A 27,561-nucleotide genomic window follows, 5' to 3' on the forward strand; every position below is an offset into this window, starting at 1 on the left:
TAATAATATAATTTGGTTTATTCTGTGACCTTCCTTCTCTCTCTGGGACAGTCTGACCTATTTGACCTTGTGTGATCGCCCATGGGTCACGCTCCAAGACTGCAATCATCAGAACAAGTGAGTCAGTGTTTTTGAGGAAATTTTATGGCTTACTTGATATCAAATTGAAAAAAACACATCTTGTCCGCGTTGTTAGAAACCGTGCTCATATAATTAAAGGTCATGCACATATGGACTTGAGTATTTTTTTATGACAAATTTAACAAAATGCTTTTGTGACAGGACCCAAATCCAAGTGAACACAATTTCTCACCAGAAATGAATACGTATATTAGTAAAAATTCACTGTACTATAAATGTAGGTTTGTGTGATTGAGTATAATGTCCACAATTGAGTCAAAATGATGTCTGACCACTCCTGGATAACATCACGATAATAATTAATCTCGCCGGAGAAACAGACTGAGGGAACACTGGAACACCTTTTTTTTTTTCCTCACCATGTCAACGATTAATTAACAGATTTTAAAGATCCCCTCCAGATATGTATTAAAACATAAAGGAATAGTCTCCTTGGCACAAAGCATGTCTAATATGTTGTTTTTTTTCAAGTGTAAGTTCCACATTAAATCCCTAAAAAGGCATACTCCCACCTCATTAAAGTCCGAACAGCCTTCTTGCCTCGTCAAACTCTTCACATACATCATTCTGCACAGTGAAGCTCAAACATCCAATGAGACAAACAAGAAGAAACACTTATTTTTTGAGTGGAGGGGGCATTTAAGAAAAATGTTGTACAGATTTATGATGTTGAGCCCTACTCTGCCTGGACATATTTTTCCCAGTATACAACAAAAATAAACATGTATCATTTACACTGAGTATCAGTAAAACCTGTTGCACACGAACAAAACATAATTTCTATGATGCAGAGTCAAACACTGACATGTCATGGCAGCATGTATGGAGAACAAGGCAATAGCTCTTCCATGCTGTGTTGAAATCTTGCATGTGTGATTCTAAACAGCGGCTTTTCTCTAATTATAGTAACATAATTTAAACATGTGCTGCTGGGTAGCTGTGTCGCAGGGATAGCACACGAGTGGAATCAGCTGTACAGAAATCAATGTAACCTTGCACCTGCGATAAAAAAAAAAAGTATATAAAAACATAAGAGACAAATAATTAATTCGAATTTGGATCCAAAGATGCATTTCACAGGGATCTATATTAACCCTTATGCGCAAAAATGTAAAAAAATAAATCCTTAAAAATCTTCGGCCTGAAATGTGCTCTTAAACTTGAGAAAATGGGTCTGAACAGTTCGTAATCAAGTTCTCCACATTCTAATGTCTGTTTTATTACAAGAACAGTAGAGAACAGTTCTCTTACTCAGAAAAAGTCTGAGGCTTTGCGTCTTTTGGGAAGTTGCAGCAGATTGTCTGTGAGTGATGTAAGGTCCTGAGAGCCTGGTGTCTTGGCTTTATTTGGTGTTGGTGTTCCCGAGGGAGTTAATGGGCCACCAAAGGGAGACTTGCAGCCACCGGCTCTATGTGAGGGCGATGGGGTGTAACTCGCTCGTAGTGCTTTGTCCGTGTATTTGCTAGATGTACGATTTACGAGTCTCTGCAGGGCGGGGGTGAGGGCTGGGCTCAGACCTTTGGGCGTAAGACTGCAACACAAAAATGAATGTGGTCAGTAATTTTTATAAGAGAATCAATATCTTCCCAACTGCACTAATAAAAAAAATCAAGTAGCCTAAAACAAATACAAATGCAACCTTGGCTTTCCTTTTTAAAAGACAGATGCAGGAAGCTGTTGTTACTGCAGATATAATCAAGAGTGCAGAAGGTAAAATGTCTTTACCTTGCAAGGTTCTCTGTAACCTTTCGCAATGCCTCCTGTTTCTTTGCACGGTTTTTAACAGCAGCTTCATTGGCCATCTTTAAACCCAGCCTCTCACGTCTTCCTGGTTCTGGAATCTTTTATAAATAACATTAAATGTCAACATTTTAAAATTTATAAAAAAGATTAACAAATGGTTACAGTTACCACTGAAGGATCAGTACCTTAAACGATGGACCATGATTCCTCTCAACATATGGGCTGTCTGATCCATCCAGGCGAAAGGGGGTGCTTTCAATCTCACCCCATGTCATCAGAGGTGACTCAGCTACACCTGGGGGATAATAAATAACTTTTACACATCTACTCAAAATGTAGGCAGGTGTTGTATGATCAATTTAAGGTGTCAGGAGTGTTACTATGTTGAGGAAGATTTTAAGACCTACTAACCAGGTGCAGGAGATGGCATACTTTCAAAACCATATCCATTCACTGTTGGGGATTCATGTGGGATGAGCTCTTTCCCATCAGGGCCTACTTTACCCTGTTTGAACTGGACAGAAAACATCAGCAACATTACTCTTTAATTAACACTTTTACTGAACTGAGGAATAGACTGCCATGCAGAGACAATTCATTCACAAGTATGGTGCACATATAGGCCAAAGCTTTACTACATCAATGTTTCAAAGAGTGTGTTACTAAATGTACCTGTGCATTGAGGGCTGCAGCCTGCTGAATCTGGCTTTTGTTGAGAGCTTTGCTGAACGGGTCTCCAACAAAGCGTGTGTTCTTGTGAATTACCTCCCGTGGCTTCTTAAATATGGCATCATCGTCTGTAACACCTAAAAACATTATGTGAAAACACACGAAAATCAAATTTCTCTCACAGCTAACTTTGATCAATTACAATGCGTTCAATGGGGATTTATGTCTATTTAATCTAAGTTTGGTCCTCTTACCCTCTGGATAATACATCAATGCATTCTTCGCTTTGTACTCCCATGTCTCAAGTCCAGCTTTGACACATTCAAGCGCTGCTTTCTCTGCTGATGGTAATGCAAGGTTGTTTTCATGGCGCTGAAAAATATCAAAAGTGTTAATGTTTTTAATGTAGTCCAGGGATGTCTGACTGACAGTAATCAACTGCCACTGCAAACAAAACCATGCAACCTTCGTAACCACCAAAGATGGAAAGTGGTTTTCCATGCAGGAGTAAGCTACAAACTTGAATCTGACAAAATATTACATACAAAAATTTGGGCAATTAACTAAAAATAGATAGAGATCAAATTGTTATAATTCTATGATCAGCTGCACATCTGTAATCCAAACATTTCATTTATTGCTTTGAGTTTAATTTATGCTTTTAACTCTGCACAGGCATACCTCTTTGTATTCAGCCTCAGCCTCATATAACCAGGAATGCCTCAGCTTCTCCTTGTCTTCTGCCAGATCCATTATGTGCTCAAATGATGCATTATCCTCACTGGTATTTTTAGCAAGGAAGCGATCCAGAGAGGGCAGCACTTTCTCTTCCTTCTCATCATCTTTGCCCTCTATAAATATTATCATATAAAACAAGGTTGTATTACTGCTAAACATGATTTAGGTACGTTTCAAAAAAGGTTTTAAATGTAAGACACACATCTGTGAGTTCATAGTCATAGTCTTCATTTAAAAAAATTAGATACTTACCCCCATCTAAACCTTTATTGCCATGAGTGGAGGATGGAGACCCTTGGTGGCCCACTGGCGTCTCAAAGCTTGCTGGTGTCACGTCTTACAAAGAGAGAAAGAGAAGCAAAGGAATAGGTGTAAAGCGCATTCAGACTAAATTTTTTATTTCTGTAAGTAGGGAATAACAACATGAAAATACAGCGTTTACTCCTCATGCTACTCACAGGGTGCAGAAGACCGTGGCGTGGATTTTGTCAAAGATGAGCCATATCGGATGGATATCTCTCTCATCCTCACGAGGTCACCCGTTTCCTCTGCTTCAAGATATTCCTTCTGTGCTTGCAATTTAGTCACATCTGGGAAGAAGTCCCTCTGGATGATCTTCTCTAAGCTCTGTTAGAAGAAGACACATAGGTACATTTCATTTTGTAAAAGGAGAGGATTACGACACATGTTCTTTATCATGATACAACTGTTTTTATAGAATTGACATGTATTTCTCACTTTCACCCATTCATGTATATTTACTTGGCTTGCTAGGGAAACACAGAACAGTTAATTGACTCATTTGAAATTATTCTTGCAGTTGGTCCTTTGATCCATGAGATGTTTGAAAATAGAGAAAAGTGTCATTCATAATTTCCAGAGCACAAGACATTATTAAATTGCTTGTTGTGCCTGCCGAACAGTTCAAAACACTTAAGACAGACATTGATCCCATCCAGTTGTTTCCCTAAAATTGTATTTATTTATTTCAGGCATGTCAGTTAGATAAACCATCATCACACATTATACTGGTTTACAACTCGAAAGCAGGAGAAGCAAAAGCTTATCTAGTCCCGCACCTGTTACACACAGAATACATTATCTTCATCATACTATTTTTCCTGTGTCCTTTGACATAACATGTTTCAACAGAATCACAGTGTACCAGCTTGCCGTAGTATCAATCATCTGCACATTCTAGTTACATGTTATATATATATATAAATACAATAAGCGTCAAATAAATCGGAGGAAAGCCAAAACTAAACTAAAGAAAAAAGAAACATCCTGCTTACGCACTAATTAACCTTTGCCTCTTACTGTGCTTTTCAGACTCAGCTTTTGTTTGGGTACATGTGTTTTTTTGTTTAGCCTCCCATCCTGTCTCAACACAGTGTCTGCTGACCCTATGTCCTGTATCATTCTGTAATGATTCAAAATTAAATGTGCATACTCAACAGCAAATCAATGTCTGACTATGATTGTAATATTGGATGAATGAAAAAAGAGACGGGGACTAGAAAGTTATCGTATAACGAAACCATTTAACGCTAATTTAACAGTAAAGGTTACGTCTGTGGGATAATTACTCTGTTAACCTGTTTCTTTGCTAGCATGAACACAGCACTGCTGTTGTGTTGCCTGATGTCAAGAATAGCTCGGTCCCAAACACACGGTAGTCTATCGTTTACGGTTAGCTACCTCGATGTACTGCTCTTCATCGAGGACCTTTCTGTTCAGCCTCCCTTTCTGCTTCTCCTCGGGTTGTTGTTGTTGTAGTAGAGCCACTGCTGACACCGTCATAGGGACCAGAGTCCCGGACAGGGCTTTCCTCACGCTGGCGCTGCCCTCCATTGAAGACCCTGATAGCCTCTTGTGCTAACGGCTAACGGCGATTCTTCCACGACAAACACCGACTGAATCAAAACGGAAGGCGGGTTACGGACTTAAGAAACACTCTTTAAGTCTATAAAACATATATTATGAAAATAGACATTTAAAACTGTCTGAACGTCACTAACTGTAACCAATAAGACAGCGAGTTTACTAGGTCGGCTAACTTCAGAACCTGCGTACAAACAACGCAGGACGTAATCTGACTCGTTACGTCACCGGAAGTTTACTGGCTCTCAGGAAATTTCCAGTATAAAAAAAAATCCAGTATAATAATGAATAAATTACAGTATAAGAAATAAAGACATTTGTCAAGTGTCATCTTTAACATAATAATACATTCTTATGAATGAAAGGAGTCTGAGTTAAAGGTTGAATATGTAGAATCTTTATCAAAAGCTATATTTAAAAAAAATAATACACCCATGGGGCGTTTTGAGGGGTACAGAATGAAAGTATTGCTTTTCCATAAAAAAGTATATTTAGTCTCAGTTCATATTTAATTTTTTTTTACGGGTTTGACAATGACTTTCAGTCACGTTCTGTTTACATTGTACCAGCCAATAGCGCAGGTTGCCAGGGTTGTCTGTTGTTGGGTGCAGCTACTGTAAGCTTGCACCGGGTGAAATGGAGTTTGCTAATCCTGCAGCTGCTTATTTGTCCCAGCAGATGAGTGACTGGAGACGGGCAAAAACTAGAATCAATATAGGCCAAGCATTCACTCCATGGACTGAGATAAAGGAGTTCAACGACATTAAAACACACGCCCAAATGGCTATGTTTCTCCTTGGTCGGTAAGCTAACTTTCATGTTTCCTTAGCTGTAACAGCTAATGGTAACTGTCAGCAATACATGTTTTTATGGTGTAATTTGCCAGAGGGGATGGGCAAAAAAGGCTCAAACAGACTCCTGTCTCCTGTAGGCTAATGGGCCGGGTCTGACCAACCTGGCAACCCCAGTGCTTTCAATTATATTTTGTTGTTGCGACTACAATTTTGAGACACAAGATGGCAGTGTTCTGCTCATTCTCCAGACCTTATTTGTATTTGATTGTTTTTTTTTTTATGTGCTTGTTTGTATTTTTACTTTTTTGTAATTATTTTATCTGAATATTATTTTACATCTTAATGTCATAAATATGTGTTTATTTCCCATGCTTTTAATATTATATGTAAAGCACTTTGAGATAAACATAGATACACCTTAAGATAAAAAGTTGCAGATTCATAATATTTTTGTTCAAAGGGCTTCCGTGTTTAGGTCCTATCTATTCTGTATAAAGACTATAAAGCAATACCCAGAGGTTTCACTCTGATCCCTGTTATCTGTCCACATCAGCTACAGAATAAATACTTGACCCACTCTCCTGAGCCCCCAGACAGACAATCAGTGATTTAAACCGACCAATTGTTATGGAGATCGGTGACATGAAAGTTGTTGTTTTTTTAGCTAAAAAGAGAAAAATGTTTAAATCATTTCAATTCAAACATATTCGGTCATGTCAGCTTTTAAATGTGTATGACGCTTCAACTTGGATGTATTTATATATATAAAAAAAGTTCCTCCATTTCTCTCAAAACAACTTTATTTATTATTTATTCACAACCAGTGCAAAGTATAGTTATCCATTTACAGATTCAAGATTTCACTTGCAGGATTAGTATTAGAAATACTGCACGTCCTTCCATCATGCACCAATCAGATCCACAAATAGAAAAACCTTCACATGATTTAACTGACACACAAAGTTTGCCTTTTTTCTGGAGAAAAATAACATTTGGTCTGGCTTTTATATTTGATAACAATAGAGATAAAAAAAAGTGTATGTCTGTAACTCAAGCTCACATACATATGGTCCATTTGTACAGTAAAAAAGAGTTAGTTTTCTGTGTTTCCCACACTAAATGATAGTCTTTTCTGACGCCGCCACTTTGCTCTTCGGTTTTTAAACCAAACCTACCAGCAGAAAAACACTTGTGTTATTTCGTTGTCATTTTTATGTTCCATGACCTACTGCACTTACATTATTTGGAACATTTACATTTAAATAAACAAGTAGAACAGCACTGGACGTAATTATCAACGCAGACATATAGTAAGAACAGAACAAACTGACCAGAGCTTAGGTGAAATCCAGTGCAATCATATCAATGCTCAAATACAATACAGCACTCAGTTGGAGCTGTCTGAAATCCAACCGTGTATCACTGTTACAACAGGACCATTATTTGTTGAAAGGCTGAATGTGTGTCTTACCTCTACTCTCTCCTCCCTTAAGTGAGTGTGCTGTGCTAGTTTCTCCCTTGTGGTCACATCTGGATACTGGTTCTGCAGGAATAGCTCCTCCAGTGCCTCCAGCTGCTCCTCTGTGAAAATAGTGCGGTGACGTCTGGTTCGCTTCTGCACCTGACTGGGTGACTGCTCCTCCCTGTGAGCTTCTCCCAGCCTGCATGGGTCTGCGAGCATCGTCGGGGGCCATCTGTACTGACACGCTGCAGGGAGGAGATCTGATTTTAGGTTAGGGAGCAGACTAAACATTACTGAGGTCAAAACCGCTTTAAAAACATGTCAGCAGGTCTTACCTTCATGAATGAAATCAGTCTGGTATATGTCTCCACAGTGGGAGCAGTAGCAGCAGCACAGGCAGGCATGATGAACAGCCTCTACCTGGCCTCCAACAGGACTCAGTGCCTTCTCCTTTAGTCCAGCACCACTTGCTCGACATGATCGTCTGTCTTCATTAGTGTTTGGATATTTGCTCAGTATATTTTCAATAGTGAAAGGAAACTTTTGTCTCTCCATGTGGATCAGCCCATCCATCTCCAAAGACATTCCAATACGCAGTGATGATCACAGGATACTGACACACAGCACTTTGACGGTTGGGGCTCAGCTGCTCTTGTGCTTCTCCTCTCTCTACAACAGTGTTTCAGGCCCTTATAGTGAAATTGGGAGGCAAAAAAAAAGCCAAAACTATAATCCCCCTGTGGACCAGACACATAAAACGGTTGAAACTTAATTCCTAGCTAATCTGGGCAGTTTTGTGAAGAGGTTAGGGAGGACGGCAGATTCAGTTAATCTTGCCTCATTCCTTTCTCCGAAAGAAATCAGATTTCACTGCATAAAATGAGAAGTGGAGAGCTTCTAAGATCCTTATTGTTAAGGTGTTAGAGAAAAGGGGATTGCTTGGTATTAGAAACCTGGATTTAAAGATGAACTTTTTTTTTTTTTTGCTGTGGCCAGACCCTTGTGTTATGCTGAATTTGAGGATTAGCTCTTAAATGTATTTCATAATGTCACTTTCCTTTTTAGCTTTATCAACGATTGATCTTGTGCAAATTAGTAGATATGTTCAGTAAATTACACAAGTTGATGCTGCACTGACAACAACAATGCATACTAATTACACACTCTGCAGTTGAATGAATGAGTCATCTTGCTAGTTACGTGTGCCTGTGACACTAATAGATTTGTACGTATTACTCAATGCAGATAAACACGAAGGGTAAAAATGTAAACGTTGTCCCTCCATGTGGTTTGTATTCACAATCATGCATCATGTGTCTTATCTGTGTGGTGCAGTCTTTCAGTCTCACTTCTCTGACAATGTGCGCAGCTGAGGTAAAGCTATTACAGGTTAAATTCATCCCCTCAACAAATCCTGTGATTTCATACAAGGCAATACACCTTTTTTTCCCCCCGAGAGAATTAATGGATTTCTACAATCTGTCTAAAGCTCCTTTTTATAAGGGCTTTGGAAAACAGATAACAATAAACACCATCCCATCCTTTTCATTTGGGTTTAATAGCGTTTTGATTGTTGATGTATAGTTTGCGGAGCATGTGGGATCGCTATCTAGCAGTTATTGTGGTTCTCAATAGAAGGAATTGTACCACATCCGCATTAGTTCAAACAGTTCAAAATTCATTACTGGGGATTAGAATGATAAAGGTTCATTTTGTTGCTGTAAGAGCAATATTTGGTACAAGAGGTAAAGTAATGAAAAGTCACCGCCGCCCACATGGACGGTTCAGTTTTTCTCGATATGTAAGGAGCTTGGATGGCTCTCTTCGATTTCAAGTGATTTTCACCTGTAATCAACAATAAAAACTTTTTCCACTGAACATTATTTGTGGTGCATGTGGTTCTAGTCAACACCAAACAACTTTACAAGGCCCACTTAATAAACAACCTGAAGTGACATGTAATGGATAATACTGGACTTTTAACTCTCACTCTCCAGAAGCAATGACAAAACACCACATCAAGTATGGAAACTCCTTTTTAGCACCACTTTCTATAAAGAACCACATTTATAATGCATTATAAGGGCATTTATAGTTCATTATAATGCCTTAATGCTTAATGACTACACATTAACAAACATGCTTTGCATCCTTACTGCCACAGTAAGGATGCATATGCTATAATATTCTATGCTGTATTATACCATTATCATTGTATGTGTTAAATTAAGTTAAGTACATATTGATGCATCTATAATAATGTATGCTTTATCGTAACGTTTCATTGTTGGTGGTAAATAAAGTTTAACGTATTTTCATGCATTTAAAAAAAACTATGCTGCATCTTTTCATATTATGAGTCCTACATTTGTGTATAGGTGAGTATAGCTAATAATAATATAATCATATATATAATAATCACCATCAGCAAACCTTGAGTTCACAGTAATTAAGAGACACTTGAAGTTCTAATTCATAAGTCATATCTATAATGTTTTATGACTGTTACTGCATCAGAAACGATATGTGTGTTAATGAGTGTCATGATTATAGTATTATAAATGCATTACAATTCACTACGAATGCCCCCATAATACACTAGATGTGGTCTTTATAGAAAGTGTTACCAAAAAGAGTAATTGCTGCTCTGCCTTATCGTGATGTGATGCTGCATTTTGAAGACATTTCTGGGAAAATATTACATGGTTATTATGCAGGATTGCAATGGAAACATGAATTAAAGAAAGACAAAAAAGCAAACCAGCATTGTTCAGACAGGTGACACAGGATTACAAACACACCACACGCTGACTGATGATAGATGAGCAGAGAACCCCACATGGCGTCAGACTATTCCCGGGTGATAAAAGCTCAGCGTCTCTGTTCACTGCTGGACCGGGTCCCAAAACCCCCTAAGGACTCAGTGATTGCAGCTGTGTGACCAGGAAATGCAGAGGATCAGCCTTCCTCTCTGATGTTTTCCAGACTTGCTTGTGCATGGTAACTAGTGAAGGCTCAGAAAGCACTTGTCAGAAAGTGATACCCAGGGGACCAGGGAGGAATCAAGGAAACCAGCGTGTGGCTGCAGAAACCCCACATCAAATAGCTGTGTAAATAAATAGTTGTGTTTATCTCTTTCTTTTCTCATATCATTAACCTAGAATGAAAATGTAAGGAAATCGTGTGGATTCTTTCTTTTACATTTTTTAAAACCATTTTTGTGCTTGCTGTAATTACTTTACCCATCACTTTCTGATAAACTATGAACAGTTACCTTTGAGAAGAGAGTGGGGCCATAACACTTATCAACAGGTTTCAACAACAAACAAACAAAGGGGCTGTAATGTATTCATGGTGACCCCAGAGATTAATGTTAGGACCCCAGGGTGCTACCTGAAATGACCCCTGCCCTGAATGTTTGGATACACTAACAAGGGGCAGTAATAACGGAGGCCAGTGCAGAGTAGTGCGCCCCCCTGTGACAAAAGACTACAATGCCCACCACCGTCGAACAGCAGAGCGACACAGCGCGGCAGGCAGCTCGCGATAACTGGCGTCGGTGCTGCAGCTGGGCGGAAAAGGCGGGAGAAGACTGTGGTGCCGCTTCCGCGTCCGCGCAGACATAACGCTAGGGCAAAATGGACGATAAGTTAATATTGGCTGTATTTAATCACCCAGAGCTGTACAATGTCACTTTGCCGAATTACCGCTGCACGGAAAGTCGAGTAAACGCCTGGAGAAGCATAAGTGTCGTTCTGGGTCTCCCATGTGAGTATTTGGATTGTTTTGTTGTTTATCACAACTTTTACTGTCAGTTATTATTTCCTCCGCATATGTTGTCGTGGAGGAAATAACTGCACTGTAAATCATGAGGTGTTCATGGGAGATATAGGTATTTCACGTATGTCTTGACAGGCAATTTGAGCTTTTTGTGTGGTTGTTATCCGCGCGAGTACAGTCCGGTGGAGCAGATGCAGCTGCGCGCACCGTGCTAGCGGTATAGCAGGCGCGGCTCGCACGCTGTAGGCCGCGCTGCATCGAACGGCACGGACCGGCTCTGCCTCCCTCCGCACCGCAAGCCGCGTCCGACACGGCGCAGCGGTGGAGGAGGAGGAGGAGGAAACACGCTCAGCAGCGTCACGGACTCGGCTGTATTTACCGAGCCGCGCGCTCTTCGTCTCGTTGAACGACGCGAGTGCCATGTGAAGTGAAACCGCGTGGAAGTCCCGCGGCAGCACCACGACAGTACGTTGGATGAACATGTCAGGGGGAGACAGAGGCGCCCAGACTGACATATGATGAGGTGCACGGAGGCATGGTCAATGAGGGGGCGGCATGCAACACGAATGAACGACCAATGACCAAAATAAATAGAAAAACACTCAGACCTCCGCCGAGGCCCTGTCCTTTTATCGCAACGTTAACGAAAGTAAAAAAATGTTTATGGCCAGTAGTTTTTCTGTAATCTGTGTTATACAATCTCACACCAACAACACAATCACCACCCTGTTGGAGGTAATTAGCCTCTTTATGAAACTTTTCCAAATATCTATAGTCTTATTAAAGCAGTCTAACTTACTTCAGTTTCTACTTGGATACAATTATGTTTTTCTATACATACATGCCCGTGGGTAAAACATGACCCCCTCCCCCACATAAAATGTCTCAAGTTATTCAAAAATGAACAAATGTATTTTCAAACTTCTTATTCACATCTAAAAAGAAATGATTGAAATGGTGGAAAAATATTGTCTGGCAAACTTTGAGATTACAATGCAAATGAACGGGTAGTTTCTTACACACATGCTGATGATCAGCAGGCTTTAAAAAAAAAGGGCTTCATATTTTGATATTCATCCATAGCCATTAATCATGCATAAAGTAGTCCCACACATCACTTCATGCCTGAGACCCTTAAAATGATGATTTACTAATAAAACAGTTATGTAAGCAGCGATACACTGTTGGCTGTTTAGGACAAATACACAAGATAAGTAAGCACAGTAAGTGCTCTACGAAGTTATGATTTATGGTGCCATGGTAGGAGTTAAAAAAAAAAAATCACTTTTGTACCTTGTACACCTGTACCCCAGAGTATAATCAACACTAGAGATGAAATGAGCAGCTGATAAATTAGTTCACAGAAGAATTATGATAATCTGCTCATAATTTCATCTATTTGCAAGGCAGAACACAAAACACTGTTTCGTTCCAACTTCTCAGTTGTGAGGGTTTGCAGCTTTTGTTCATCTTATTGTATTATCTATATCTCATCTATATTGTATATTACATTTACTATATTTTGGGGTTTTGGACTAAAATGAACAATCAAATTATGTCATCGTGGACACGAACGTAATGGCCAGCATTTTTCACTCTTTTTCTGACATTTTATAGACAAAACAATTAATCTGTTCAATCCATAACAATAATGGTTAGTTGTAGCAACATCAACACCTGACAGTCTCAAAAATGATTTCTTGATCCTTACACTGGCCTGAAGGTGACGGCCTAAAGAAGCGAGCTTGTGGTCGGACGACTGCCGGTTCAATCCCAGGCGGGATGGCAGGACAAATCTGGGTGAGGAAAGTGCCCCTCCCCCTTGTGCAAGGCCCTTAACCCCCAACAGTGTGGCCAGCAGGTCAGTGGCCAGCGGTTGTACTGGGCAGCTTCCAGGTGTGAATATGTAACTACCGAAACTGAAAGAAAGACAGCATTGTACTCCCCTGAATACATAAAGATAGAAAAACTAAAGTTCACAAGGGGAACAATGGAAGTGCTATTTGAATTGGAAACTTTCCATTGTAAATAAAGTCAATTTATAATTTACGTATACAACATATGTAAAGCTACAGCTGTTATTTTGCCCTTCCTGCTGAAACGTATCCTAGAACAGCTAGAAAGCCTCCTTCAGTCTGTATGTATTTAATACTGAGCAGAAATGTGTCTAGTGATCACAAACATGCCTTAAACCGAGCGAGGGTCCTTGAGACTTTTGTAAGAACAGAAAGCCAGCACACATTTGAACCCAAAGACCAAATCTGAAGACCTCTATTACAGTCCATCATATATAAAAAATTTTAACTGTAATATTTTCAAAACAAGGCAATGTGGTCAATTTATTATCATATGCAGTTCTAATGGCCGTCCTGGTAGCTTCATTGTTCAATATAATTTGAACTCATACCTGTGCATTGAATTTTGAGAAGATTTCTTGATCCTTACACTCTGACATTTTACTTTTCCAGCTGAGGAGTGTAAAAGAAAATGGAAGAACATGAGAGACAGGTACTTGAAGGAGGTGCGACTGGAGGTCAAAAGCAAGAAGCAAGGAGAGATTGTGCAAAGTAGATGGAAATATAGACAACTTATGAATTTCATAGCACCCTTCACTGGATCAAGAAGTGGAGAGGCAGACATGTGCGGCAACAATGACGATGATCAGGACAATCCTGACAACGAATCAGGCGGCGCCGAGGGAGAAACCACACTGTTGGATGCAGTAAAGACACCACAGTCCGGCATGAAGGTCCCTGTGACTCAATCTGACCTCAAGACCCAGGTAGCATTTGTGACGCAGCTGCCTTCAGTGACTCAAGACACACAGATGGCCCAGCTGGCTGTTCTGGCTAAGACGCCTTCAAGTTCACAGATCACCCCCATCAGCAAAAGTGGACGGAAACGACGCCTGATGCAGGAGTCACTTTCACTGTCTTCTTCACAAAGAACACCGTCTCCTACAAAGTGGCTGGTCAAAGACAATGGCACTTCATTTCCCAACAGGCCACGGGATGAGGACGAACTGTTCCTTCTGAGCTTTGTCCCCGCTCTGAAGCGACTTGCTCCACAGAAAAGGTGCGAGACAAAAATAAAGATCCAGCAGATTATGTACGATGCAGAGTTTAGCGCTGCACAGCCAGGGTCTCAGGACAGACAGCCGGAGCCAGCAACAGAGGACTAGGCCAAACGGACTATTTTTATACTTTATCCTGCTTTCTAAAAACCTCTTTCCCAAAATGACCAAAATTCCTAATTTCTTTTTGTTTATACAACACAAAGTGGTCGACTCTGAAGTACATCCTTTTTCGATGTGAAATAATTAACAATAAATAACTAAACATACTACTTTTGATCAAGTTGTATGATTAACATCTTTATTTACAAAGCTTTACTGTCAATAGAGTGAATTCACATTTAGAAAAGTGGTTTCAGGTTCAACCTGCCATTCTTCATTTCAGTAATAATTCTGTATTAATTAATTACAGTATTTTACATTTAATTACAGTGACAGAGCACAGTGGAGAGGAACACTGTTTCATAAATTAATATTTCAACTGCTTACATGCATCAACATTTTTTTAAATGCATCTAAAATAAAGAGAATGTCTAACATTTTGATTCCACAAAAGTGTATAATTGTGTTCATTTTTTGCAGATGCGATGCACGATTTGTAACATCAGGTACAGCTAGATAAAAACAAAAACAACACTCTTCGTCTCTTACTGAACACTTGAGTAGAACAGAGCCCTTGCTTATGTTATCTGTAACACCTGTGTTTTTTCTGACCAATAAAAGTCAGAGAAGGGCCAACTGACTAAAATTAATTTCCATTAATGTTGCCCTTTAAGGTTTATAGGGATGAAGTAGGGTAAAATATAAACCGAAAGGAAATTACCATACACAACATATGGGATTGCAAGTGTGAATGAAAATCCAAGTTAATGAGTAAAGAACACTGGTGGTCTTATTTTGTTATCTTTAAATACAGTAAAACAAACAAACAAAAAAAGCACAGAGATTGAGCTCTTCCACTTTCTGGACAACCTCCTGTATGTGTCCGATTTGAAAAAACAGAGAAACAGACAGAAATGTATCAAAGCAAAGTTTGACGCCGTTAGCTGATACAGTTTGAGTGACGGAAATATAATGTAGACTCTTGTTGTGCTGCTTTGCAAAGCAACTGTGTTAATAAATTAAAACATTAGGCAACAGGTTATGTGGTTCACCTTGAAAGTCGTTATCCTGGAATTAACGCATATCTTTATTTTGGGGGAAAAACTGAGTCACTCATATCTCACATGGCTTTGTGTCAAGGAGAGAAAAAAAATAATATAGAAAAGGATGAAGAATCACATTGGTGCAAACAGTGATGATGTGCCATAATCTCACATCTCTGTCAAATCCTTTGGGTTAGCCCAAGATGTTGTCTTTCTGTACGTTTATGCAATCAGCAGCCAAAACATAATAACCAGAGCAACAAAAAGGAAGAGTCGAGACAGAAACTGTTCGTCCGTGTGCTGTGGTGTCCCAGGGGCCGCTGTTAGGGAAATTGTTTAATAGAGGTTATTTGATATGTTCTTGATAAAAGACACAGAGTGGTCAAGGTAAAGTGTTTAAAACATAAATACCTGGAGGAGGTCTGCCATCGTTGATGTTAAAAGCTGTAGCAAAAATACCAAAAGGAAAGGCACCGATTCCAAATGACATTTGGAAACCCCCATCTCCAAAGCCAAACCCTTGAAAGCCCTGTGAAAAGTATTCCATCATTAACATGTAGACGTGTGGATTCTCTTAATGTTTGGCCAATATAGTCACAATATCTGAGGTGCTGTTTAACATAGGGCTGTGGCGGTGAAAGAATTTCCTCTGTGGGTATTCAGGGTGGCTCAAAAGCGCTGTATACGGTATTATTGCATCTATGTATGGTACGTAGATTGATGCACATAATGCCGAACCAAATTTCACAAGCCCAAGTTCCACCCGGAAACTTTGAGCTTTCGGCCGTTAGGTTAGCACAGGGGTGGGCAATTCTGGTCCTGGAGAGCCACTGTCCTGCATGTTTTAAGTTTCTCCCTACCCTAACACACCTGAGTCCAACAATAATCAAACTGTGACAAGCATCAGCTGCTTGATAACGAGCAAATCGTTAAAACCAGGTGTGTTAAGGCAGAGAGAAACCTAAAACATGCAGGACAGGGGCTCTCCAGGACCGGAATTGACTACCCATGGGTTAGCACAACAAAGCCTGAAGACCCCTGCCGGTTCCTAGTCAGCTACAACCTCATTGGAGAGTGAGTTGTGTATAAGACTGGGATGGTGTGTTGCTGCTGCTCCACTGTTGTTGGGGATATGAATGGAAACACGTTGAACATGCTAACACACATTCAACAGCATCACCCAATTCCTCAGCCTCGCTGCTTTCATGCAGCATTAAAGCAGCATTAAAGCAGTGTCTCACTGGTGCCAAGAGCAAATGTGGTGCGGGAATGCAGACATGCATGCAAATTTTCAGCCTGATAACTATGCACAGCGGGTCCAGGTGTGAATGATCCCTGTCGCCGTGTTCCATTTTTGGTTACCTGAAGCGTTTAATGCACACACAGTTAAGTGTGAAATAGAAATGACATATCCTTATGAAAAAAACAGAAAAAATGTCAACATAGCGGTTGTTGCAGGTGCCGCAGTTGCTAACCATGGTTTCTTACCATGGTTGCTTGCAATGCCCTGCACTTGGCTTATTAATAGTGTGGTATTGTACGATTGCTGTTATTGCGACAGCCTTAAGTTAACATACAGTAAGTGAGATGTGACGCAACAGCCAGTGAAATTTGTGATCATTCTCAAGAGACGTCTCTACAGCTTAGCGCTTATCATCTAATAGATCCCAGTGGGAAATGTTCTTTTGTGAATGGATAAAACACAGGTTTGCACTACAGCACCTACATCCTCTTATGTAATGATTTCATCATGAATGCACAATGTTACTCAGCAGCTGACACAGAAAAAGTACATAACGCAATCATACACTTTTTTATACCATGCAAGTAGACTTGGTAGGTTAGAATAGGTTAGAGACTTATATGGAGTCATATTTTCAAACCTCCAGTCGGCCTCTTAGCACTGACCTAATGCAGGGCCCTATGTAAACTGTGTTATAGTATTTTTTAATTCACAATTTTGTCTGCAATTCTGTTACCATCAGTCTGACTGTCAGAAAAAGACACTTGCCACCCGGCCTATAAACATTTCTGGGGGAAACCCTGAAGTACTTACGCCACGGTTTTCTGGTTCAGGCCTCTGCCCCTGTGGTCGAGGGGGTGTTCTTTCTCTATAAAATAAAACAATTTTGTAAAAGTCACGATTTCACTGATCTGTATGGTTGACACAATCATAGGTTTAGAAATAATGCTCATTTTAAGTTATCTACTGTGTGTATTGTGATTACATAACACCTGAAGTTTAGCGTCACCCTGACCTATAATACTACTCAAAAGTTCCTACCTGGGGTCTTGTTGACCTGTACTTCCCCGCCCATATAAGGGGATTACTTTGTCTCGGCTGATGCCTGCTTTACACACTGGACACACTTGTCTGTTTGGTCTGGTCTCCAACCACTGCATAAAAGACAAAACCAATACTCTTCATCAGTTATGCACCATCAACAATGCACTGGCATTTGAAAATAGTCAAGAAGGAGAAAACAATGGTTCAGTTTACCTGATGCAAGCAGGGCCAACTGATCCAGAGGAGGTGCAAAGAAAAATGAAAGTCACAGGGAAGAGGTTTGATTAGTAAAACATTACATACGTCCCAGAACAACAGGCATGTCAGCAAAATGGCACCCACATATCTTGTATTCACAAATGAAAACAATGAATCATTTCAATAGTGGAAGTCGAGGGTGAGCTCACCTACTAGAGAAGAAAACAGAAGGAAAATAGCTTCCTGTTTGGGGGATTTTACTTCTTTTTGAAAATGAAGTTAACCAAATACAATGGAATAATCATACACCTGGTACACAGCCCACCCCCCCTACCTGTATACAGAGGGAAATTATAAGAAAAGTGTGCTGAGTGGATAACTAGCCTAAGCGATTAGCAAATATTGAAATTATACTTTATTTTATCTTTATTTAAATGCCCTCCTCTCCTTTATTTCTTTTCTACTTACTGGGTTTCAGCATGTGTCTATCTTTGTAATACATTTTCAACGGATTTAATTTCAGACTGTAATTATTTAGTTTTCTATTTTTCATCATAATGGAGTTCTAGTGACCTGGTATCAAAGACGATGCTACAGTTTTATGGGACTGCCCGGGCTGACAGACCTGGATCTGGCCTCAGTACCTTGACTGAGGTGTGTCGTTTTAATGTAAACAAGAGTCCGACGGTAGTTCTTACCAGAAGAGGTGTCCACACAGGCTGATCACCGCGTCCTTGGCGGTGTCCAGGCATATATTACACTCGAAAGTGCTGTCCTGGTTGCCGCTGTCGGCCGCAGTCGAGCTGCTGGATCCGGGACTTGGGTTCTCAGTGGCCGCAGTAGTGCCAGGGGCTGGAGGGGGGGCCGCGGTGGCCATTTAAAAGATATATCCACTCAACAAGAGGGCAGCCAGCGCTTCAAAATGAGTACATAGGACCAATGGACGGGGTTCGTGGCTAATAAAGAGGAGAAGACAATGAGCTCAATGAAAATTACTAATAAAAGGAGTAAAATCGAACAAAATAAGGCTGCTAAGCAACGTTAGCTCCCATCTAGATAAAAAAGTGTCGTTACGGAGTTGCTAACGTTAGCACGCGAAGACTGAGGGGAAACAGACAGTTTTGCTGTAAGAAACAGCAACAAATACAAAAACGTTAATCCAACGTGTCGCTCCAACCGTGATTTTAACTAACTATTAATCGAAACTTGTTGCGAGAAGTTGATAAATATCCTTACTGCTGGTTGCGTCACACACACATCCGCACCATGGAGCAACACTGGACGGTAACCGGTAGTAGATCCTGGGGGGAGGCAGGGGGCGTGGCTACGTGTGTGATGGGATTTCGCTGCCCTCAGTCAGACCTATCAGGTGCCCATGAGAAGAATCAATAATACTTGATAATCAATCAAAATGCTACTGTTCTCTGTTTTATATCATAGTAAACTGGTTATATTTAAACAACACATTTAAAAACATTACTTTGGACTTTGACAAAATTGGACGGATGTTTCACTATTTTATGACATTTTGTAGAAGAGAAAACGATTCATCGAGAAAATAATCGGAAGATTAATTGATAATGAAAATAATCGTTAGTTACAGTCCTAATCTACGCACAGGGATGTAGAAAAGGTTTTGTTTACACAGATTTCTCAAGTAATATCTTTTCTAAATAATGTTTATACTATGTTCTGCTGCATGCTTCCTTTCATGGACACTTGAGCATGTTGCTCAGGTTACTTGGTGAATCAAGGTGATTGTAAATCTGCCACTTCCCCTTCCAGCTTTCATACCCCTGTTGTTCTTATCCATCAGCATCTGTTGACATGTTTCAACCTGATTTATTCATTAACAATAGTACCAACATTGATTAAACGTTCAATAAACTCAGGTGATACTTTGTCCCTGTGAGCTACTTCTGTCACATAGGTTCCATTTAATCTAGAAATAATAATAATAATAAGAGCAATATTTATAACAACATGTTTTATTTACAGTAACAGTGCTGATTGCAAGTAGGGGTACATTGAATCAAAGAGAACTTTGAAATTTACTGAAGTTTTCAGAATACAGTTACAACAATGTAAGTTCGTCATTTATTGATTCCTTTTTAAATATACATCAATTTAAGACTAAAGGTATTTGTTTTTCACACATTTATGGACATTACATGAACAGTTCACTTCAATTATGTTTTAATTGACAGTCACAGTCAGCGTAACCAAATTATAATATATTAATAATGAATTTAATTCAATCCAAAATACTTTATTCGTCCCATATATATTATATATATATATATATATATATATATATATATATATATATATATATATATATATATATATATATATATATATATATATATATTGTCAGTGGCCTATTCATCTGACTAAAACATTGTGACATAATACAAATTATAATGTAAACCTCAAAATGAGAATGTTATCACACAAAAACATTATTATTTTCCACATGTGTTGTTTGAGTAAACAATAAAAAAAAAATGCAATAATCCACTTTGCATATTGGTTTCTACTTGAGCTCAGATAATTTCCATTGACTTAGACTTCGACTGACTGAGACCGCCTGTGCGGAAATCCTCCGCCATTGCCTCTTCTATCCTTGATGTCAAAGACCGCTTTAGGATTTGTTTAAAGTCATTTCCAATGAACACATAGAGAACTGGGGTTATGAAGCTGTTTGCAGCAGCCAGGGTGGCCCCCACCTTCAGGCCGGTTTGCAGTACATCCAGGCTGTGGTTCTTCAAGTCTGACTCTAAAAGAACAAAGGTATGATACGGGACCCAGCAGAAGAAAAATGACAAGATGAGTGCCGCCATGACTTTGTAAGGCTTTGTTGACTTGATTGTCAAACTTCTTAGCTTCACACTGAGCACCGAGCTACAAAAAACAATCATGAGGAAAGGAATCAGGAACCCGCAGATAAATCGAGTCAGTACCACTGCCTTGTGGCTGGAGGGGCTCATGTAACCAGTGTAGCACTGAGTGACTGAGCCGTGGACTGTGGTTTGTCTGAAGATCAGTGAGGGCAACGTTAGGAGGGCAGAGAGGACCCACACAAGGACAACAACTCCAAATGCTTTCCGCACTGTCCGGTGGTTATGTGACCACACAGGGAATGAAATCATTACGCAGCGATCAGCGCTGATGAGAACCAAGAGAAACACACAGCTGTACATGTTGAGAAACAGGGCGGAGGAGGTGAGCTTGCAAAAGACCAGTCCGAAAGGCCAGTGTGAGGTGATCATGTAGAATACTTCCAGGGGCAAAAAGGCACAGAACAAAAAGTCTGAAATGGCCAGACTGATGTACCAGGTGGTGATGACCGTTCTTTTCATTTTCCATCCACAAATCCAGATCACTAATGCATTTCCTCCAAGGCCAATAACAGATATCATGATATTAACCGCCACCAGAACATAGGTCAAAGAAGACTGAGAACTGCTGAGCGTCAGCAGTCCCGTGGTGATGGTGTTGTTCTCAGTTTCATTGTCTGGAGTGTAATCCCCATAATCAATATAATCCACTTCCATGCTTGATACTTTTTGCTGAAATATGTAGCACAGTGTCATACACATAAACATAGAAAATGTCACTATCAAGAAAATATACTTAGTTTGTTACACAAAATATACTCAAGTACTCACGTTATGTCTCGACGTAGAAGCAATTGATTTGAAATGCCTTCTTTCCTTTCAGCTGGATGCAACTTCTCATTTCTGTTTCCTGGGCAGTGTTACTGACGAAAGAAGAACCAGAACTGATAGGTCATGGAACGTATGAGAATCTGCCTTCCTCTCACTTACTGAAAAAATCTTTTTTGATTTGTGGGTGACGCCATTTTCAGCTGTTTAAGTGGGCTGGTGAGCTTTTCAGTTCTTTTATTGATTTATTTGATTTCTTATGCTTTATGTGGGTATTTCAAGTCTTACAACAGCCGTATACTAGCCTTAACTGTTGCAATCTCGCAAAGGAAATCCCCTTTAGACACCCACACAAATTCCCTATTCCATTTACAAGAAGTGCAGTGTTTGCAATAATGAATAGGTAAAGGGTGATTTTCTATCTAATGATTGTTGTTACTCAAAGGGAATCATTGCTGACCATAGATCTACAGTGAAAAAGATAGAATGTCAAAGATGAAAAAACCCTGAAAATCCAACATCATCAAAAAATACACATACATAGAAACTACAATTAAAAGTCAGTATTGAGTCAGTATCACCCTTTCTCAAAATTCATCCTCCTATTCATCTTAGAAGTGTAACATGACTCAGAACTCAGAACTACATTTCTCAATTGATAGATAGATGGATGGATATATTTTGCTTTTAAATACAATTTGTGAACATAAACAATTTTAATATGCCCATCATAATTCATTTACATTATTATTTATATCTAATTTAGATGATTAAGAAATTCAGTACATAGATAGAGAATAGAAATTGACGGAGCCTATTTTTTAACACATATATAGTCTTTGTAGTTTGATGAAAGAACAGCACAAAATAAAGTAAATAGAAAGATATTATGTATTAAAAATATTTGCACCATCTCCACACAAACATCCCATAAAACAATGCAATTGACATCAGTTTAATTAGCAAATAACACTGTACCTAAACAAAATATCCAAGGAAAATCAGGGGAAAGAAGTGAATTTCAGAACATACAAACACATATCAAGACTGGATTCTGATTGGTTTTAAATAGGCTACAACTTGTCCAATTGCAATGAAAACTAGCTAGCTATCTTTAGTTGTGTTTAAAAAACATGATTTGTTGAAAGATGAAAATATATATATCATGATCATTTAAATTAAAGGTTGAATATGTAGAATCTTCATTAAAAGCTATATTTGTAAAAATAATACACCCACCGGGCGTTTTGGGGGGTACAGAATGAAAGTATTACTTTCCCATAAAAAATATATTTAGTCTGAATTCATATTTAAACATTTTTTTTATGGGTTTGACAATGACTTTCTGTCACGTTCTGTTTACATCGTACCACCCAATAGCGTTGGACATTGCCAGGGTTGCCTGTTGTTGGGTGCAGCTACTGTAGGCTGGCACTGGGCGAAATGGATTTTGCCAATCCTGCAGCTGCTTATTTGTCCCAGCAGCTGAGTGACTGGAGACGGGCCAAATCCAGAGTCAATATAGGCCGAGCATTCACTCCATGGACTCAAATAAAGGAATTCAACAGCTTTAAAACGCACGCCCAAAGGGCTACGCTTCTCCTTGATCGGTAAACTAACTTTAATGTTGACTCAGCTATAACAGCTATAACGGTAACTGTCAGTCAAAGTCCTCTGCAACTTGTTTTTATGGTGTGATTTGCTGGAGGGGAAATATTCAAACAGGCTCCAACACACTCTGGTCTCCTGTAGGCTACTGGGCCGGGTCTCACCAACCTGGCAACCCGAGTAATGGAATTATTTTCTGTTATTGCCTCTACAATCTTCTGCTCATTCGCCATATTCAAACTTTAATCTTAACATAAAAATCTCGAACCCCCAACTGCTCGGGGCGCCGGTCACTGGCAGCCCCCTCGCTCTAACTTCTCTCCATTGCTTGCATGTATATAGGTCCTGTCTGTGCATGTGTGTGTATTTCGGGCCTGTGTGTGTTTATTAAAATGAAAAATAATAGAGTGAAAATTGAATTTCCCCATTCGCGGGACTAATAAAGGAATTCTTCTTCTTCTTCTTCTTCTTCTTCTTCTTAAAACTTTTCACAGACCCCCCTGGCCTAACCCCATGACTAAATAATTAGTTTAAAAAATAGTTGATTAATCAATAATAAAAATAGTCGTTTGTTGCAGTCCTTGGAATAAAATCATTTAAAATTGGGTAAATAAAGAATCATCATGGATGTAGTGACTATCATCTATTGACTCTGTTTTGCATAAACCGGGCATGCGCAGATGTGATTAGTTAAGCCCCTCCCCTGACAGTGACGCGGTAGTGGTGTCGCTGCTCCTCTTTCAAACTGCGTCATTCCTTCACTGTCAACATGGCGGGCACAGTGGCGATCAAATGCCTCAGTCCTCTGGCTTTCCTCACCAGGAGGCTCTCTGCTCCGGAGTTTATCACCCAGTGCTGCTACCACCAGAAGGTAAAAATACAAAGTCTGTTAAAGCTTTACTAAAACAGAGCAGCTGTCTGGCTCATGTTTACATATATCACCATTATCCCTGAGTAGCTATAGCTTAATAAAAGTATCATGAGTAACGTTTGGTAACTATGGTTACATGACTGGTAATTACACGGAGACCATGTAGCTGGGGTTTACCACAAGAAGCTAGTTTTCTGTATGTTTGGTTGTACAAATACCTAATGTTTTACCAGGTTGCTGTCATAGCTTCACATACATATCGCAAACCAAGGGGTGTGTGTCAGAAAGAGATAAATAAACACTTATGAAACGCCAGCACGTTAACTAACATTAACAGTGTTTCATGCTAGCTTGTCGGTAAATTGAACTCGTCACTAATCTGCCCAGCTTTAATACTTGAATCACATCCGATCAATTGAGATTAGTGTGCTAGAAGAACAAACCTGCAAATGTTGTGTTGTGCATCTGCCCTTTCGAGGAGGTAACATCTTTCAACTATGTAACAACAGATGTCCATTCTGCAACACGCAGTCACAGGGTCAATGATGTACATTCAAATTAAGTTGGTTTATGCTAAAGGGGTTGAAGATGAATAAATGAATGGTTTATGCTGGTAAACATAGATGGTTATATCCCAATGTTTAATGATTTAAAACAGAAAAAATGTGACTTTTTTATTGAAAGAGGTTGTTTTTTTAGTCTGTGACGTACTTGGCTTTACATCTGACACCCCAGCCATCTTGCAAAATAGTTATGTATGTTATATCCTTTGGAGATGTACACCAAAATGTTATGTTACACAGAAAAATCCGTTTTAGAAGCTGATCATAGCTGAAGATAATTATTATGACAAGCTGAAGGGCATAAATATGTGAATAATTCAATTTTGAGAACAAACGTAACATGCTATAATTCCGAATTTGTGTATTAAATGTAGTCCTTATATGAGATGTTGTTATACAAGCTCAGCCACTCCATATTGTTTAAGTCAGAGTGACTCAGCAGAAACTAGGGGGAGCAGGATGCAGCAGTTGATTAAGCTGACAATGACATCCAGACCTAATCTGTTTATTTCAATGTCTCTTACATAATAGGGAAAACTTGTAGTTGTATAACAGTGATGCTCAAGACTTCTAGACTCTTTTTCTGATTGTAGCAGAATACAAAAAGCCTCCAAGGGTGTTGTCTTACTTCCATCACATTTATGTCAGTGTTGTGGGATACTCTCAACAACTTGCTAAAACCAAAATTGACACGTTTTTTGCTAACACAGTGTTTACTTTCTTTTCTGTCTGCAGGTAGTGGATCATTATGAGAACCCCAGAAACGTGGGCGTTTTGGACAAAAACTCCAAGAATGTTGGTACTGGTTTGGTGGGTGCTCCAGCCTGCGGAGACGTAATGAAGCTCCAGGTAATTTTCTTTTTCGACTAAGCATGGATGGATTAGACTACGTACATTTTTTTGTTTTTTTTACCAACCCGGCTTAGATATGATTTTGGCTTCCAACAATTATGCTTACCAGATAATCAAAATAAAACAGTTAAGATGTTTTTTTTAAGATTAAGATGAAGTTATTGAGATCAAATTTATTTTTTCATGGTATTTAAATTATGTATATTGACATTTGTTATTTGATCATTTTTATAAAAATGTGTTTCTAAATTGATTTACATTTAAAATTTAAGAAACAAAGTTCAATAAATGCATGATGTTTCCAAAGTCGATGGGTTGTGTTAAATAATCTGGATCTCTGTATTGACTAAAATAATTCTGATTATGATTTTTGCCTTAATGAAGGCTGGATTATATTTACAGAGTTTAAAGTACTTGCAGTTTAGAATTGCCATGAAGCATTTCCCCTGATATTTAGCAATTTACTTGAAAAGTACTTGAACAGTTATTTTAATTCATTGGTTATATTATTTAATGGATTAAGTATTTTTACATTACATTTAATTTAGCTGACACTTTTGTTTAAAGCGACTTCCAATAAGTGCATCCAACAATTAGGGTACAAACCAGAGAAGCAAGTTATTAAGTAAGTGCAGTAGCTTCAAATAAGCCGATCTATAGAGTGCTACATATAAGTCTTGTGTTTTTAGCCTGCAGCGGAAGATGTTTAGATTTTCTATTGTCTGAATGTCGATGGGAGCTTGTTCCACCTTTTGGCAGCCAGGACAGCAAACAGTCCTGACTTAGTCGAGTGACTCGGTGTTCCTCTCACTTAGGCAGTGGCAAGCCGATTTGCCGATGCAGAGCGGAGTGGGCGGGCTGGGGTGTACGGTTTAATCATGTCCTGGATGTAGGCCGGGCCTGATCCGTTAGTAGCACAATAAGCAGGTCCTAGTGTTTTGAAGCGGAATTTGCGTAACTCTAAAAACTCTCATTTGACAGATTGAGGTGGATGACCAGGGGAAGATTGTGGATGCCAGGTTCAAAACATTTGGCTGCGGCTCTGCTATCGCCTCCAGCTCTTTGGCCACTGAGTGGGTGAAAGGCAAATCTGTGAGTGAACACATTACAGACACTTCTTTCTCTGCCTCTCGGATAGTGTCATGTATTGCTTTTCATATTCATATTTATTCTGTTCTGCTCGTCTTAACATTGACTGAAAGGTTATTGTGGTTACTGGAGCTATGTGCTTTTCTCTCCAGGTGGACGAAGCTTTGGCAATAAAGAACACTGACATTGCCAAAGAGCTCTGTCTTCCACCGGTTAAACTTCACTGCTCCAGTAAGTTTTCAGTGATGTTTTATTTTTTTAATTGTCTCTTCCTCTCTAAACTGCTCCACACATGTACTTATATTTAATATATCTAATTGTTTCTCATCAGTGCTTGCAGAGGATGCTATCAAGGCAGCCCTGGCTGACTATCGCCTCAAACAACAGGATGGCCAGCAGGAGGCAGTTAGGGCCAGCAATTAAACCGAGCACTCTCACTCTGAGCTGGGCGCCACCGGTTCCTGCTGTCAAGAGGAGAAGTAGTCCAGACCAGCATCTTCACTTCCCTTAAGTATTGATGAGGCACACCTTATGTTGATGACCAATACACCATCGTCAACCCTTCGTAGCAGTGACACACCAGACTTTCTGTATTAGTCTGTGGTCCTCTAACCCTGCACAGTGTATCTTTTAGCCTGTCACGTAAACGCACAATGTAAACACTGTTTGGGCTGTTGGTACAAAGATGAGCCTTATTTTTGAGATTGTGTTATACTTTATTCTTGGGGAGTGTTCAGTTTGTAAGGTTTGATGCAGATGAGGATGATGATGATTATGATGATGATTATCAAACCTAAGAGCCGCGGTCCATCTGCACCCTAAGCACCGACCTTTTGATATGCAATTGTGGATTGAAACAATGAAAGGGTCCATTGCTTTTTAAGTGTAATTTATGATTATTTAGTAATGCTTCCTTGCCAGTCTGCAATAAAAGGATCCTGAAACTAAAACTATTCTGTGGCTGTGGATTTCTATAACTGAGTCATCTTAAACTTG

At 39.4% G+C, this 27,561-nt stretch overlaps 5 protein-coding genes across 6 annotated transcripts; 1 reads left to right on the top strand and 4 right to left on the bottom strand.

Moving 5' to 3' along the window:
- Nucleotides 1-238: 238 nt before the first annotated feature.
- Nucleotides 239-5,328, bottom strand: ess2 (ess-2 splicing factor homolog). Its single transcript, XM_083930451.1, has 10 exons — nt 4,993-5,328; nt 3,750-3,918; nt 3,544-3,627; nt 3,235-3,404; nt 2,808-2,925; nt 2,557-2,690; nt 2,296-2,398; nt 2,070-2,179; nt 1,867-1,982; nt 239-1,672 (listed from the first exon to the last, which is right to left on the bottom strand). Exons 1-10 carry the CDS (start codon nt 5,143-5,145, stop codon nt 1,393-1,395), a joined length of 1,437 nt encoding a protein of 478 aa, XP_083786577.1. The 5' UTR covers nt 5,146-5,328; the 3' UTR covers nt 239-1,392.
- Nucleotides 5,329-7,062: 1,734 nt separating this feature from the next.
- Nucleotides 7,063-8,004, bottom strand: LOC310959191 (homeobox protein goosecoid-2; the record flags this gene model as incomplete). Its single annotated transcript, XM_083930452.1, has 3 exons — nt 7,063-7,140; nt 7,441-7,676; nt 7,767-8,004. The coding sequence occupies 3 exons, from the start codon at nt 8,002-8,004 to the stop codon at nt 7,063-7,065; spliced, it is 552 nt and encodes a 183-aa protein (XP_083786578.1).
- Nucleotides 8,005-11,069: 3,065 nt separating this feature from the next.
- On the top strand, nt 11,070-14,441 carry LOC310958501 (uncharacterized protein; the record flags this gene model as incomplete). Its single annotated transcript, XM_083929473.1, has 2 exons — nt 11,070-11,199; nt 13,680-14,441. 2 exons carry the CDS (start codon nt 11,070-11,072, stop codon nt 14,390-14,392), a joined length of 843 nt encoding a protein of 280 aa, XP_083785599.1. The 3' UTR covers nt 14,393-14,441.
- A 139-nt stretch (nt 14,442-14,580) lies between these two features.
- Nucleotides 14,581-19,198, bottom strand: rnf185 (ring finger protein 185). Of its 2 annotated transcripts, XM_083929474.1 has the most exons (7): nt 19,151-19,198; nt 18,613-18,870; nt 17,930-17,948; nt 17,714-17,826; nt 17,486-17,540; nt 15,841-15,958; nt 14,581-15,749 (listed from the first exon to the last, which is right to left on the bottom strand). In XM_083929474.1, exons 2-7 carry the CDS (start codon nt 18,789-18,791, stop codon nt 15,652-15,654), a joined length of 582 nt encoding a protein of 193 aa, XP_083785600.1. In that variant the 5' UTR covers nt 18,792-18,870; nt 19,151-19,198; the 3' UTR covers nt 14,581-15,651. The 2 variants fall into 2 exon arrangements, with proteins under 2 accessions (XP_083785600.1, XP_083785601.1); XM_083929475.1 differs by having other exon boundaries at nt 18,613-19,191.
- Nucleotides 19,199-20,291: 1,093 nt separating this feature from the next.
- On the bottom strand, nt 20,292-21,591 carry LOC310958524 (chemerin-like receptor 1). The gene is made up of 2 exons (XM_083929500.1): nt 21,586-21,591; nt 20,292-21,486 (listed from the first exon to the last, which is right to left on the bottom strand). The coding sequence occupies exon 2, from the start codon at nt 21,469-21,471 to the stop codon at nt 20,461-20,463; it is 1,011 nt and encodes a 336-aa protein (XP_083785626.1). The 5' UTR covers nt 21,472-21,486; nt 21,586-21,591; the 3' UTR covers nt 20,292-20,460.
- Between the last annotated feature and the right edge of the window lie 5,970 nt (nt 21,592-27,561).

This window comes from Echiichthys vipera (genome assembly GCF_963691815.1).
Source record: "Echiichthys vipera genome assembly, chromosome: 16".
Taxonomy (NCBI): Eukaryota; Metazoa; Chordata; class Actinopteri; order Perciformes; family Trachinidae; genus Echiichthys; species Echiichthys vipera.